This window comes from Littorina saxatilis, linkage group LG17 (assembly GCF_037325665.1).
Source record: "Littorina saxatilis isolate snail1 linkage group LG17, US_GU_Lsax_2.0, whole genome shotgun sequence".
Taxonomy (NCBI): domain Eukaryota; kingdom Metazoa; phylum Mollusca; class Gastropoda; order Littorinimorpha; family Littorinidae; genus Littorina; species Littorina saxatilis.
Window position 1 is genome coordinate 71,184,622 of NC_090261.1, and position 15,992 is coordinate 71,200,613.

General features: G+C 43.0%; 1 protein-coding gene across 2 annotated transcripts in view; it reads left to right on the forward strand.

The window, feature by feature from the left end:
- The window catches only part of LOC138952411 (pinin-like), a 38,080-nt gene that overhangs the window by 17,871 nt on the left and 4,217 nt on the right, over positions 1-15,992 (forward strand). For both annotated transcript variants that reach the window (XM_070324076.1, XM_070324077.1), the window contains exons 7-8: positions 6,429-6,584; positions 15,232-15,370. In XM_070324076.1, coding sequence (XP_070180177.1) covers positions 6,429-6,584; positions 15,232-15,370 — 295 coding nt within the window. The remainder of the gene's footprint in view (positions 1-6,428; positions 6,585-15,231; positions 15,371-15,992) is intronic.

Sequence of the window (15,992 nt, forward strand, 5' to 3'; positions counted from 1 at the left end):
CCGACTCACATCGTTAATACCCTCCCGCCTACCCCGCTCTAATTTACCCTAAAAATGAATGTTTCGCTTCGTTTCGAGTGAAGTATTCCAATACGGCGGCGGCGGTCTCGCGTGCTCAGTCACGTGACGGTATGGCCTTGACCTGTGACCCAGTTTACGGGGTCTAGGCTGTTCTTTTTTAGGGTTACTTCCCCTTAAGGGGTGAAGCGTAGTTCAGCGTCCCGGCACTTAAACCAGAGGTTAATGCTAGATGTGAGTCGGGTAAGTATATTAATCAAATCAAAATTTACTTTTAAAATTTTCGATTCGTCAGGATCTACAAGGTAGACATTTTTTCCCAAAAAAAAGTCACCAGGATTACAGGTCTGTTTGAAAAGAGTCATCAGGCAAAAGTCTCTTTCAAAACAAACACTATCTAATTTCTGAATGACTGAGTGGTATCGTGTTTGTCTGGAATGGTCAAGCATGGCAGTATTAGTTTTGAGTAAGATCGGTCTGTGTTGGTCTTGCAAGAACTGTAACACCTTATGCGTTGTGCTCAAGTTATAGTGATGGGGTTTGTACGCTGCTCATATCAATCTTAAACACATGATGTAGCCTATTTTTGATGCCCAAGTTATAGACATTTCTCAGATTTATTGAGCTTCTCAGGAGGGGGACATGCCCCAGTGAGACACCCCTGTATGTTCTGGGGTGTATAGGTTTCACTGTGTGTGTGTGTGTGTGTGTGTGTGACATGCCCCAGTGAGACAGCCGTGTTTTTCAGGGGTGTATAGGTTTCACTGTGTGTGTGTGTGTGTGACATGCCCCAGTGAGACACCCCTGTTTTTCAGGGGTGTATAGGTTTCACTGTGTGTGTGTGTGTGTGACATGCCCCAGTGAGACACCCCTGTATGTTCTGGGGTGTATAGGTTTCACTGTGTGTGTGTGTGTGTGACATGCCCCAGTGAGACACCCCTATATGTTCTGGGGTGTATAGGTTTCACTGTGTGTGTGTGTGTGTGTAAGTTTGTTTGTCCACACGTAGATCTCTCTCTGGTGTTAATGGCTCAATTCAGCTGAAATTTGGAGTGGGGTACACATGGTCCAAGCAAAAAAGTTAGCTTCCTTCCTTTTCTCTGTCTGACTAGAACGCTGATGTGTCGTTGTTTCGCTATGCGAGTCGGGGTCTAAATCTCAAACACACACACAGCTACACATCTTCTGCACACTGGTTCACTCACAGATATGTTCGGGAAAGGCTGTCTCGCAATCTGATGAATCACACCACACAATACAAAGTACACTTCCAGAATGTCACTATTAACCAAAAGAAAACAATCAAATCACAGATAAATCAAATCAAAACACAATACTGACACACGCAATAACACTCAGTCTCAACTCTCGCTCAGCGCACACACACAGATACAAACCCTGTTTCGCAGTTGCTTTTCAACAGTCTTTGGTTGCCAACATAGCAAAGTTCATACACTCATAACATGGCTGACGTCCCAGAAATGAATAGCACAATATTACAATCCAAATGAAAACAGCACTGCAGTCACGTCGACCAATAAGGAGAATATCCAAAGTAAGGTCGTAGAAAGGTAATCCAAAGTTGACTAAATCAAATCCAAACACATGCACACTTCACCACAAACACAACCTCCCATTCCAAGCATGCTCTCCCAATCTGACCAACCTTTCGTCCATCCAATCCTAACCCCCTTCCCTCTCCGCATCTAATTAACTACGGGGTTTCCTAACCTAGCAAAATAACAGGGGAAAACGCTGACTCAGTAACTGGCAGGACCCAAGTCTGTCACCGCCGCTTGATTGCATTTTGAAAGAATATGACTGGATTACGGAAAAATACACACATGTTAAGTTCTTAGATACCTTCATCGCCAATGTGGACTTACTGCAGAGCCAGGCAAAAGAGTAGACTTGCTCGCAAAACACGTGAAACAGCTGATGATAGCGAAGCCCAACCGTGCCAGGTAAGGACGGTCTGACAGATTCTCAAAAGTCGTCTGCTAACGAAGCAAGGGGAGGGTACTCGTGTTTTTGTTTTGGTTCGCTAGCATCTGGTTATCTTGTAAGTTGAATGTTCGTTTTTTCCCACCTGCATTGCTTTCATAATGAAAGAAACGTTTGCTTATTGCATCTCATACATCAGATCAGTTCTGAGATTCATTTTTGCGTGCAACTGATATGGTTTTCTGAGCCGTGCAATACGATTTTGGAACTTCATACAAATGTGTCACATTGTTCGGCGCGAGGTCAAAGGTCGGGAGCAAAGTAGTTCTTCGCCCAAATCGGAATCTGCACTATCATATATTTTTTTGAGTCCATGATGTATTTATTGAGCTATAAAAATACAACATATATACCCATACTGAAGTAACAGAGACAAAGAAGGGAGGTCATGGGATATATATGAGCCTTTGCCAAAAGGTGCCATTTCGGACCCATGTATTTTTGGAAAGCAAGTGTAATTAACTGGATTACCCCAACATGTTTACATGTATTGTGCTTTGAAAAAGGGAGTTTGATGAATGCTTTTTTTAATGTTTTGAAGCCTGTTGTTGTTGTGAATGTTAAATAAAAAATAAAATGTTTCAAACATACACCAGAAACGGCCCCGAAAAATTTTGGACATTTTGGTGTCCTCGGGAAATTTTCGATTTTTCATGGTCTGCATCACTTTATCGGTTTTAATCAGCGTATTTCATACAGTCTAAGCATGCAACTCTTAGTAGAATGTGCAACAATCGTAATTAGAACCAGAATTTACCGAAAACCTCGCCCAGTAAATACCCGGTTATTTTCGAAGGCCTCATGTCCGCAGACCAACTTGTTTACAGATTCGATTTTCGCCGGTCTTGGTGCTTTGAATGGCCGCCATTTTGGATGAAAACGATAGTTTCGTGTTCGAGGAAATAAAAGCAGTGTGTTGCATTTGAGTCAGAATTTGCGAAGTTATTGTATCTAGCAGCTAAAAAGAATCGATGGAGTTTAATGTCCGAAAGTAACGTTTGACACATTTTGTTATTTTTGCAATTTTCACAAAGAAGTTTCGTGAGTATTTGATACAAAAGCGTGGAAACCACTAGCTTTGCTTCTTTGGCGTTTCCGGTCACCGATTCGATTGAAATCATGGAGACGACGAGCCGTAAAGTTGAGAAAATATTGTACTGTCTGTTCAGGGTAAGGTGTAGATCTATACGTAACGTTTGACACTTTGTAGATCTAATGTTTGACACTTGCCCATAATTCTTCTCCCGACGAATTGAATTAGCTTATATTATCCCATGACCTGCCTCTTTATCTCTGTTAGCTGAGGAGGTGATTATTCTGAATATTCCATCACAACCATATGGATATCCTATGGATATCCCATCACAACCGAGTTTCGATCTCAACTGTCATTGGTCATTGTCTTTGATTTCAGAGTACAATTGAATAATTTATGGAGGTCATCTGCATATTCAGAGTTTACAGATGGACTACTTTTTACAATTAGTCAAGTTTTGACTAAATATTTTAACGTATAGGGGGGAATCGAGACGAGGGTCGTGGTGTGTGCGTGTGTGTGTGTGTGTGTGTGTGTGTGTGTGTGTAGAGCGATTCAGACTAAACTACTGGACCGATCTTTATGAAATTTGACTTGATAGTTCCTGGGTATGATATCCCCAGACTTTTTTTCTTCTTTTTTTCTTATAAATGTCTTTGATGACGTCATATCCGGCTTTTCGTGAAAGTTGAGGCGGCACTGTCACGCTCTCATTTTTCAACCAAATCGGTTGAAATTTTGGTCAAGTAATATTCGACGAAGCCCGGACTTCGGTATTGCATTTCAGCGTGGTGGCTTAAAAATTAATTTATGACTTTGGTCATTAAAACTCTGAAAATTGTAAAAAAAAAAAAAAGTTTTTATAAAACGATACACATTTACGTTCATCTTATTCTCCATTATTTTCTGATTCCAAAAACATATAAATATGTTATATTTGGATTAAAAACAAGCTCAGAAAATTAAAAATATAAAAATTATTATCAAAATTAAATTTTCGAAATCAATTTAAAAACACTTTCATCTTATTCCTTGTCGGTTCCTGAAGAGAGAGAGAGAGAGAGAGAGAGAGAGAGAGAGAGAGAGAGAGAGAGAGAGAGAGAGAGAGAGAGAGAGAGAGAGAGAGAGAGAGAGAGAGAGAGAGAGAGAGAGAGAGAGAGAGAGAGAGAAAGAAAGAGAGAGTGAGAGTGAGAGTGAGAGTGAGAGTGAGAGAGAGAAAGAGAGAGAGAGAGAGAATGAGAGAGAGAGAGAGAGTTTGTTTGTTTGTTTGTTTGCTTAACGCCCAGCCGACCACGAAGGGCGGCCACACACACACACACACACACACACACACACACACACACACACACACACACACACACACACACACACACACACACAAAACCCGACCGACTGAATATGTAAGTGATCCACGTGTGAAAACCAAAACATAACAGCGCGATGACAGCCAACATTTCTATCCCCGACTGACAAACAGTAACACTGCATGCAAACTGACTTGGGTCAACGATCAAACCAGCACGGCCCGAACTGAATTTGTTGCGCTGCCATTATCGTGCGCAATTCTGGTAAAAATATAAACCCGGTATGCCGAATTGAGTATAACGAAAGTCGATGTCATATACATGATACACAAGGATATTTTAAAATGACTTTCAAAATGTAAAAGCAGATAGCAGACCTTTTTATAAGCAATTTGAATGACTGAATGTCTACATACAAGTCGAATGACGCCGTCCATTATGCTGACAAATGGGAACTAGCTATGCGCATGAATTCATTGACATGAATTTCGACTGCGGAGGCTTTTGGCAAGCTGAAAACAGGCACGGGCAGGTTTTAGTGGAAAAAGTAAGTGTTTTTAATGAAAACGTCGGAGTAATGGGATAAATAGCTTACACACTCCGAGTTCTGATTATCTTGCATATTGTGTAACCTATATACAACTGCTTGCTACTTTTGGAGGCAAATTTGATTGAAGAAAAATTCGATCCTCTGTTTTTGTTAATATCCGTGTTACGATTCAGGAGGATACGTTCATATCCGTGCAACGATTTAGGAGGAGACATTTATGTCCTTGTAAATATTGTAGCCAAAGCTGAAAAAATGCTTTTGGGTTAGCAGGGGGAAGGAATATTTTCATGAGATTGTTTTAACACCACCCCCCCCCCCCCCCTCCCCAACATAAAAAAAATCAAAGTTTTTTTTTTTAAATTTGGATTTTGCTAGGATTTTACGTACAACTAATTAAAAAAATTCGATTTGATTGAGAACCTTGTTCCAGATGTACATAGACATTAGGTTAAAACTGTATTCTAAATGTCTGTTTGAATATTGTAGTTATTTTTGACATTTTCATTGATTTCATGTCCACTGACTCCATGTAACACGTGACAGGTAGAACGCAGATTTGACCTGTTTTGAACATGATGTTACTTTTTTTGTGGTGCTTTGATGTTCCATAATTACCTAATCTTCAAAATATGAATGTATCCTAAAGGTCTATTTAATATCACAGTTGTCATTTATAACATTTTGAATAATTTCATGTCCACTCACACAGTGTAACATGTGACACGTAGAATGCTGTTATGACTTGCTTTTAACATGTTTTGCTATTGTTTCTGTTTTCATATTCCATAAATAACCTAATCTTTAGATTGTAAATGAAAAGTTAGTGTATGTATAACATTCTGGTTGTTATTTCAAATATTATGAATATTTTCATGTCCATCAATATTTTTGTAACACGTGACACCTACAACAACATGTTTAACTAGTTTGAGCAAACTGTAACAACTTTTAGGGATATTTTTAACATGTGTCAGTGTTTCTGTTGAAGTGTTATATTTTATTTTAGGGTTTATACTTCTTGTGGTTACTTAGCAGAAAGTATCAGTTTTGACTTTTATGATGTTTGAGCGTTTTGCGACATTACGTGACACTGCATTCAAGATTTGGCTCCAAATGTACTTTTAAAGACTGATAATGCTTCTGCAGGGTCTGTTTACTAGAAATAAATCATTACCAGTTGTATGAAATGATATTAATGGCTTCTGTGGTCAGTTTTGTTGCACATGTGGCTTTTCTCAAAATTGGCGTTTTATGGCATATTATCAAACCGTACACATTTCCCAAATGCACAAACCATTCTTTTATTACACAAATGTGTTCATCAAAGACTAATGTATCACTTAAAACACCAAAAAAAATCAACTGAAAAGGTTTAGTTTGTCACAAATGTCCAAGCACCCCCCCAGCACCTTTTGGCAAAGCCTCATATATATATTCGCCACACTCTACCATGTGTATATTTCATATCTACCTGAGTACCTCAGTCCCATATGTTAGTCAACTCTCATGTCCACAGGCAGAGCAGCGGAAGCAGATAGAGAAGAAATTGGAGGAAGAGGCGGACAAAGAGAAGAAGCGATACCACCAGGAGACACAGCAGCTTATCGAGGAGTCGCAGCTCGAACAGGCCAAGATTTCGCGGCTCCAGCAGAAAATGGAGCTCGTCAATGAAGTAAGTACATGTAGTTTAGAAAGAACTAACATCGAACAGAAAATGGTTTCAAGTCTTTGTGCTTTGCAAACCATACCATTACACCAAATCAAGCAAAAGAGAAGGAAAATTGTTTTAACCGTAAGTGCTCCTGCAGTCATACAGTTACACACTCTTTCAGGTACTATTGGAGCTGATGGTATGTCGATGCCCAAAGTAATTTTCAAGATGGTGTCAAAAAAGATGCAGAATCATACAGAATGAATGTTTCCTGAGGTGGTGTATCATTGCATGCATTTGCTTTGATCAAAGGCCGTTTATTAGTTTTCCATATTTTGCTCATGAAACAGTGCGACCTTTAGCTTGGGTGAAGTATTAATGCTGCGTCGCTCACAAGAAATAACGGTTTTAGGTGTGACGAAAAAAAGAACAGGGCCTGAGTACGGTGATAAATACAAGACTTATTTTACAACCATTTGAAAAATTCATACCGTACTTTCCGGGTGACAAGGCGCTTCGTTATCTAAGACGCACCCCCTTCTTTTTAAAAAAAATTGTAATCCAGTCACCCATTGGACGCAGGGGGCCCATAGGGCGCACCAAAATGACCCAGGTTTTGCCATGAGAGGTGGTTCCCCTGTCATATCTGAGAGAGGAAACACTTCCTGCATCGGGGTCAGTGACGGACTTTAACTGAGTGAAAATATGTGTGCTCTGTGTGTGCGGCCAGATCAAAGGCATTGTGATAGCTGGGTGGCCTTGTTAAAAGACACGACCTTCTTCCCAGGGGTCAATGACCCAGTTTTTGCCATGAGAGTCAGTGACCGGACCGAGTTTAACAGAGTGGAAATCTGTGTGTGCGGCCAGATCAAAGGCAGGGCAGTACCTAGTAGCTGAAACATGCATTAAATTACATATTCTTACGCAACTCACATAGATAGCATTAACTTCAGTTAAAGTGCTAGGACACTGAACTACGCTTCACCCCAAAGGGGAAGCAACCCCCTAAAAAAGAACGGCATTGACCTATAACCCAAGCTATACAAGAGTCGAGGTCATACCGTCACGTGACCTATCACGCGTGACTCGACCGCCGCTGTGCTGGAAACTCACTCCTACTTCAGCTACCAGATAGCTCGGACGCTTTTTACACTACGCTGCAGGCTTTTAGCCTACTGTCTTCTGGACAGTGTTTCACCCCGTCTACAGGTCCCTGCTTCTCATGCACAAGTTTGGGTGAGCTCGTTTTAATTTATTTGCTTTTGCTTGCGTTTCTTTCTTTCTCCGTTGTTCGGTCTGATTGTTGTTTATCAATATCATATCTCAGACTGGTTTTGTCAGCAATGGCTGACAAGGAGAATTAGAAACCACAGACTAGTCAGTAGCTGCTGAGGTTTCTCCTTTTACGTTTCGCATAAAGAGAAGGCAAAGGCACTACCATTTCAGTCTCTAACTATTACGTCTGTTAAATAACCTTGTATGGTTGAAAACGACGTTAAACACCATATAAAGAAGAAAGAAAGAATGTCTGTTAATTTTGGACCCTATGAGTCCAATCGTGCTGAAGCAGGTTAAATTTAGGTTACTTCAGCCAAGACAAACGCAGTGGAAAGAGAATACTTGTGTTTAAGATAGTTTTTCTTCCCTTTTTGAGATGTTTTCGACCCAAATGTATAACATGTTGCCATTCGTCGAGTTTGCGCTCGCTCCCGGCGGGAGTGGGCGACGCAGTTTGTGTCACGCATCGAGGTTCCGCCTTCATGCACAGTCACTTCGGCTGACGTGCACGCAGAGGAGTGTGTTTACTTCATACGAGGAGCGTTCACGCTCTACAGGTTAGTCAGGTTCACCGGTAGCCAGGTTCTCTGGTGAAAGTGTTCCAGTTGGGCCGGAACTAGTAGCCCCCCCGCCGCGGCTGGGGGGTGAAAGTTTGACTTTCCCGAGGCTATCGCTCTTAGCAAGCGGAACTCGGGGGGTCAACACCGGACAACAAGTTGGGCCGGAACTAGTAGCCCCCCCGCCACGGCCGGGGGGTGAAAGTTTGACTTTCCCGGAGGCTATCGCTCTTAGCAAGCGGAACTCGGGGGGTCAACACCGGACAACAAGTTGGGCCGGAACTAGTAGCCCCCCCCGCCACGGCCGGGGGGTGAAAGTTCGACTCCCGGAGGCTATCGCTCTTAGCAAGCGGAACTCACGGGGGGTTGACACCGGACAACGAGACAGATGTACTCACGGGCAGACTTTTATGTCTCGGTGAATGTGTACATGTCTCAACTTCCTCCTTTTGGGCAGGAAGCTGCTTTCGGGCAGGCTTTGCACGGTTCTTCTGTTTTGCAATCAGCCTCGCCTGTGGTGGATCGTTTTAGTGACGCAGCTAGTCACAGCGACTTTCACGGTCCAGCCTCAGCAGATTCGGAGTTCGATGATTCTCACTCAGTTTCTGAGGAGGAAGTTGATGGCAAGTTGTCACTCTAACTTAAACCAGCTATGGTTACTGCAGCTCAGGTGTCTGCCAAGTACTTCGCTGAAGGGGTGACAGCTATGACAAGCTCTGCGGCACCACCACCCTCAGTGGTGTGTGATTTCCGCCCTGCTTTAACGGAAGTTCAGGGATATCGTTTTAGCGAGTCTCCTTCTGTTGCTTGCGAACTTTCCAAGGTGCTGGCTAGAACTTCGGGTTCTGAGAATAGCTTGCCTGTGGATACTGTGCCTTTACTGGCTGCACACGGTCAGGCTCCTGATGCTGCTCAGCCATGGCTTGCCTCAGACCAGTTACGGAAGCGAGCACTTCGTTTCATTCACGCAAGTTTGCTCTCTCCCGTCGTCATCACAGTCTTATTGAGACTTACGCTTTGCCGGGTGCACCGCTTCCGGTCACTCCGGAGTTGGCTAATCTCAGGGAGGATGTCTATCGTTGGACAAAGCTTGCGCTTACTCTGAAGGCGCATTACTTGGTTTGGGGGAGACGGGAAGATACTCGTTGGAACTTGCGTCTCTTTCAGAGACACTTCTTCGATCTCTTTCGCGGTCGGTCGCGGTGTTGTTGAATCCTTTCGATTTTCGAAACGACGCTAGCGTGAAAGACGTCCTCATACTCCTGGCCTCTTGGGCTAAGGTTTCAGCCGAACAAATGTCAGTCGCGGCACGGTTGTACGCACATGCGGCTTACACACGCAGGGACGCTTTCTTGTCTGGCTCTAGAATTGAACTTGCGGAAGTTTTCTCATATGATTCTCCTTTTCCATCACTTCCTTTGTGGGCAGCGATGCGGCGTTGCTTTCGCTTGCGTCACCCGCGCAAGTAACGCTTCACTCGCTGAGCGATATCCGTAGGCCTAGGTTACACCAAGCCTAAGAACTTAGTTTATTCTTTTCTTCGTACTACGGAACCGCTTCCGGTTGCACCGTACTTGTCGATCATACATCTTTAATGTTCATAGCAAGGAGAAACTGTCTGTTTTCAAGAACAATGATCTCCTGGCTGTGGAAGATCGTGGCCGCACTTCTTTCTATTATCGTCTTGGTGCAAGACTTTGATTCATTCTTTCCCTTGTGCGGTTTCGTACTCACGGGATGGGATGCCTTTGTGTTCTGTCGGGACACATATTCAAAGGGCTTAGCTTTGCTGTTCTTCTGGGAAAAGGCCTCGGCCGACAGTATTGTTCTGTCGGTGAGACTTAATCTCTTCCTTGCTCGAGGGTTTTTCTTTGCGAATCCTCCTCTTTGCACGCGGACTCTTTAACAGAGAGAATCTCACAGCAAAAGGAAAAGCCCACGGCACGCCTCGGCTTTTCTTATCAGAGAAAAGCGCTAAGCTGGCCGTTCTCAGCTTTGGTTTTTATCTTCTTCTCGGTGTGGCACGTTGCCAAATACCCACCACTTTATCTCCTCGAGGCGATTTAGCGGTAGGGTTCAGTGGGCAAACAATAGCACGCTTTCTTGCATACTCTTGGCACTTGTCAACTGGAGTCTTAGCGTTCTTCTCTCTGCCTCTGTGTTTTCCCACAGCGGCTGGAGGGGCGATTAGAACTCTCACTTTATTGAGGGAGGCACTGGGGCCCTTCCTTTTGGGTCACTTATATAGATCGTGCCTATGTTTACTTCCACCTTTGGATATACAAAATGGATCGGAAGTGGCTACTTTTTATTTAATTCAGTTCTTCAGGGCTCTGGTTTCGTTTGATAAGCAATCAAATGAAGAGCCGGAACATGTTACTGTTAGTGTCTTTTCTTGACTGGTTCACAGACACAACCAATCTTTGGATTCTCACACCACTGCTCTTACAGGGCGTTCCCGTTGGTTCTCTCTCCACCAGCGAAGCAGTTCTGTCTCTTGTGGAATTCTTTCCCTTGTCAGGGGAGAACAGGTGTTGATTCAATCGGACAACATCACAGTGGTCTTTTATCACGAGATGGCATCTCGCTCCCTATCACTGCCACAGCGAGCATGCGAGGTTTTGATGTGGCTTTTACCACCACGAATTCTTATTAGCAGTGAAGTACCTTCTGAGAGGCTCTATGGCTTGGCAGACTCTAGTCGGTCGGCCAGGAATGTCCACTTGGATCGGACTCTATCTCGCTATGCGCTTCTACTCCTTCTGGTGAATTTGGAGAAGCCGCTGATAGAAGTTTTGCCTCTCGGTACTATCACCTTCTGCTAAATGTTCGTCTCCCCGTTCCCGGATAATACTCTCGATTCTACTTTGAGCGGCCTGTTGGTCTCACATTATGGGCCCATTCAATCTTGTTTGCCAGTCCTTTAGGCTGGCAAGAAGGCGCCGTTTTTTACACTCGAGCCACACGGGTGTCTACTGTACGGGAATCATCGAGACGCTCAGGGGCTTCTGCCTCATCTCTGGATTTGGTCTAGAGATTCCATAGGGGTTCAGCGTCTTCGTTTTTGTTTCACTTTGACTGGCTTGGAACAATTGGCGTACTTTTAAAGAACCCCACTTCTCTCCGTTCAATGCGGGTGGCGAACCACCTATCCTGGCTTTCCGAATTTTCTCCCACGTCTCTGAATTAAGACTTTATGCGATATCAGTTGCACTGACACAGCTAGGTCGCAAAACATTTTTTCACTTGGGTTCTTTTTAGCCAGCGTGATTAAGGGAACCTCCCTTTGGTTGGCTGAAAGCAAATCTCCAGTCCCGGCTTGGGATTTGCTCCTAGTTTCGGAGTTTTTGAGTTCGGATTGTTTAATCCTTGACAAATTAGCCTTGTTATTCTAAATACGGGAAGCCGTCATACTTACTCTAGTAGCTTCTGAGAGAAGTGCGAGTAAGTGCATTTTCTGTCTGGTTTTTGCTTTAGACATCTCTTTGGAGAAAGACTGATCTATAGCGCTTAGGTTTAATTCAAAATTTCTGACAAATAAGCAGAAACAGGGGTAACCAGATCCGATAATACAATTCTACCAATTTGCATTATTTTGGCTCTGCTAGAGCCATATTTAACAATTGTACATTTCGAGTTTAAATATATTTCTGACTCGCTTGACAAGTGGCCCCCTTCATCCCCTCCTTCCTCGTCCTGATATGGCTCTGTGTAGTCGGCTGGACGTTAAGCAACAAATAAACAAACAAACTGATCTGTTTAGATCACCAGAACAAAGGCTTTTGTTTATTTCCATCAACTTTTCTAGAGGCAATGATTTAGTGAAGTCAACCTTAGCTAAATGGACTGCCACATTGATTAGGCAATGCCTACAGTGGTGGCAGTGAAAAGGGGGGGGGGGGGGGGGGGCAGTCAGTCCTCCCTTTTCAGGCAGCACGGGCTCAAGAGGTCAGAGTGTAGGCCTCTTCTTTATCTGTTCTCAAGTCTGAGAGACTTACATAAGTCATGAATGCAGCTCATTGACCGTTCAAGGACATAGTCATGAGTTTTCTATCGGCGGGGTATTTTAAGTACCCGCTATTTTAATACACATCTACTAGACATCTTCTGCAGAAGATGTCTTTTTATGTTTTCATGGGAACGTATCTGGTGCTCGGCAGAACATTAATTTCGGTTTGCCAGCTTTTGTAGCTACAGGCCAGATACTTGCAAGATGTTAACTGTGAGTTCATTTGCCCACCACCTAAATTAGCAATCTGCTATCTATGTGAGTTGCGTAAGAATATGTAATTTAATATAAAATTTCAAAAATAAATTTTGATTTAATTAATATACTTACCAACTCACATATTGGATTCCCTCCCGGCCTGCCCCGCAAATTTTTTTAAGGGGTTATATGTTTCAATACGGAATGGGTTTCACCGGTATACATCCTGCGCAGGCGCAGTACACCGGTAGTGTAAATAACCATCAAGGACCATGCCTTGTATGGCATACGGTTTTTGTTTCAGAGTTATTTTCCCACGTTGCCATGTAAGAGTGCTTCCATGTCTTATCACAAAACGAAGTTTTGCTTAGGGTTTCCCTAAAAATGAACAGATCACTTCAGTAGGAGTGAGTTTCCAGCACGGCGGCGGTCGAGTCACGCGTGATAGGTCACGTGACGGTATGACCTCGACTCTTGTATAGCTTGGGTTATAGGTCAATGCCGTTCTTTTTTAGGGGGTTGCTTCCCCTTTGGGGTGAAGCGTAGTTCAGTGTCCTAGCACTTTAACTGAAGTTAATGCTATCTATGTGAGTTGGTAAGTATATTAATTAAATCAAAATTTATTTTTGAAATTTTATATTATCACAAGTTGTTTGATTGGTACTCAAGCGGTCTCTTCGATTTTTTTCGTATTTCATACACGGATTAGGCGCTTCGTTATACAAGACGCAGGGGTCGAACTCGAGGAAAAAAGTCGCGCTTTATGACCCGGAAAGTACGGTACATCCCCTGTGGCTGCCCGCATAACGAAATCGTTTTTCTCGTGTTTTGAACTTGCCAGTGTTACAGCACAGAGCAGAGTCCGTCCCGCACTTTGTTTTGTGTACATCATGTGGCCACCCAAACACCCGCACAACGCAACATTTTCCTGAGAAAAACACGTTTATTTGTTTGCTTTGTCTGTATTACACATTTGTATTTACATTTACCACTGACACACCAAATTGTATACTTTAGTTTGCAAGTGAATCGTTATCATACAAAATAACGTTATCACGAGACAGAGATCTCAGAGATCGTCTGCTTCTCAACTGTTTCGCGCAAATCGTGTAATATCTATTTTTGCGGAAACCTCCCGAAGAAATGCAATCTCAGCGGCTTCCACCTGCAACATAGTCGTGCTTATTTGGAATGCGACGTCCTGTACTTCGTCAGTCACACCTATTTCGAAAACTAAGCGTCGCACAGAACCAGCGCCCTTCCATTATACAGTGGTCGTCGGTTAATATGACCACTTTGGGACCGGGATAAAATGGTCATAATAAGCGGCTGGTCATATTAACCGATGTTAGAGAAAACGACTTAAAAAAAATCGCAAAACGATAAAAAAAATTTGTAATTAATATTTGTAAGAAAATGTAACTTGTTGGCAACAAACACAAAATTAAATATGTGTACTGTACATTGTAGCCATTATAGATGACGTCCGTTGAAAAGAAATTGAAATGGAATGAAAGGTAAATGGAAGAAACGGCATATACACGTCCAAATGTTCACTTAGGGGCCTGGAAAAAATCACGGATGTTGGTCTGTGTGTTGGTGCTAGACCAGAGGAGATCCTTCACTTCATTGTCAAAGGCTCCAAACTTCTCCTCACGCTGTCTTCATTCTTGAGAATGTTTGTCAAAAATCCTCTGTTGACGCCCAACTGTGCAGCACTCTCACGCATACTACAGGATGGTAGAGCTTTAAATTTGTCAATAAGTTCTAGCTTTTCCTCGGCTGTCCGATCTTGGCGTTTTCGTTTCGACATTGTTTCCTCTTGAATCAGAATGAAAGATTGGTTGGCTCGTGCTCTGTTTGCCAAAAAGAGAGAGAATAATGTTCGTGATCACTTTAGATTTATTCACGGGAAATAATGAAAAAATCGCACGTTTTTTTGCCTTTTTTATGACGCTCAGTCTCGGGGGAAAAAAAAGAGAGAATAATGATTGCGACATTAGAGACCACTGATCACTGAGCACTGATCACTTTAGTTTCATTCACGAAAAAGAAAGAAAATATCGCACGCCTTTTTGCCTTTTTCAAAAAATCGTATGTATTTTTTCCCCCCGAGTGATTTCAAACTGAAAAAGATGTGAACTTGTTGCCATTTTCTCGAAACAATGTGGCCATATTAAGCGGCGTTGTGGTCATATTAAGCGGCTTTTTCTAATACATAACAAAGAAGGACAATTCCGGACCGGGTAAAATTGGTCATAATACGCGGCTGGTCATATTAACCGCGGTCATATTAACCGGCGACCACTGTATGTGACACTTGCCTTCAACCAAACTCTGAAGGAAGATTTGGAAGTTGCATTTTCCACAGTCAGTCAAAGCTTCTTTCAAGCATGTAAACGGTGTAAATGCATGTAGGTGTATATTTGATGCTCTTGATCTCAGTCAGGGGTAAGGAAAAGAAAATAGAGGCTTTTATGATTTCTTTATTTTACTCATCGCTGGAAGCAGTATTAATACACCTTTTAGATATACTGATACTTTTTGTGCTGGAGGATAACATCACCAGTTGCATTTGAGTTCCAGACGACCATCCAGTGTTAACCTGTTTTAAAATTCATTTCAGCATGAGATCACGACCAACGAAATGAAGAAGCTGCACAACTTTATCTGCACAAACACCAAACCACGTATTTTCTGGAAACCTAAGTCCATGAACTCCGCAGCAGAAAGTCGACTGAAGGATTCCCGAAAGGTTGTCGACAGTAAGTAGCTCCTTATTGATTTTGCGTACTAACACGCTGTTAAGGCATGCATACGACACACTTCCAGTGGAACCTATCTATATATAAGGACTGGGTGGCCGAGTGGTAACGCACTTGCGCTCGGAAGCGAGAGGTTGCGAGTTCGACCCTGGGTCAGGGCGTTAGCAATTTTCTCCCCCCTTTCCTAACCTAGGTGGTGGGTTCAAGTGCTAGTCTTTCGGATGAGACGAAAAACCGAGGTCCCTTCGTGTACACTACATTGGGGTGTGCACGTTAAAGATCCCACGATTGACAAAAGGGTCTTCCTGGCAAAATTGTATAGGCATAGATAAAAAAATGTCCACCAAAATACCCGTGTGACTTGGAATAATAGGCCGTGAAAAGTAGGATATGCGCCGAAATGGCTGCGATCTGCTGGTCGATGTGAATGCGCGATGTATTGTGTAAAAAATTCCATCTCACACGGCATAAATAAATCCCTGCGCCTTGAGTCAGAGTCTGGAGATACGCGCGCGATATAAGACTTCATATGACATAACGACCACCCAAGGGACCGACCAAAAGTGGTCGTTATGGACAGGTGGTCGCTATGGACAGGTGGTCGCTATGGACAGGTGGTTGT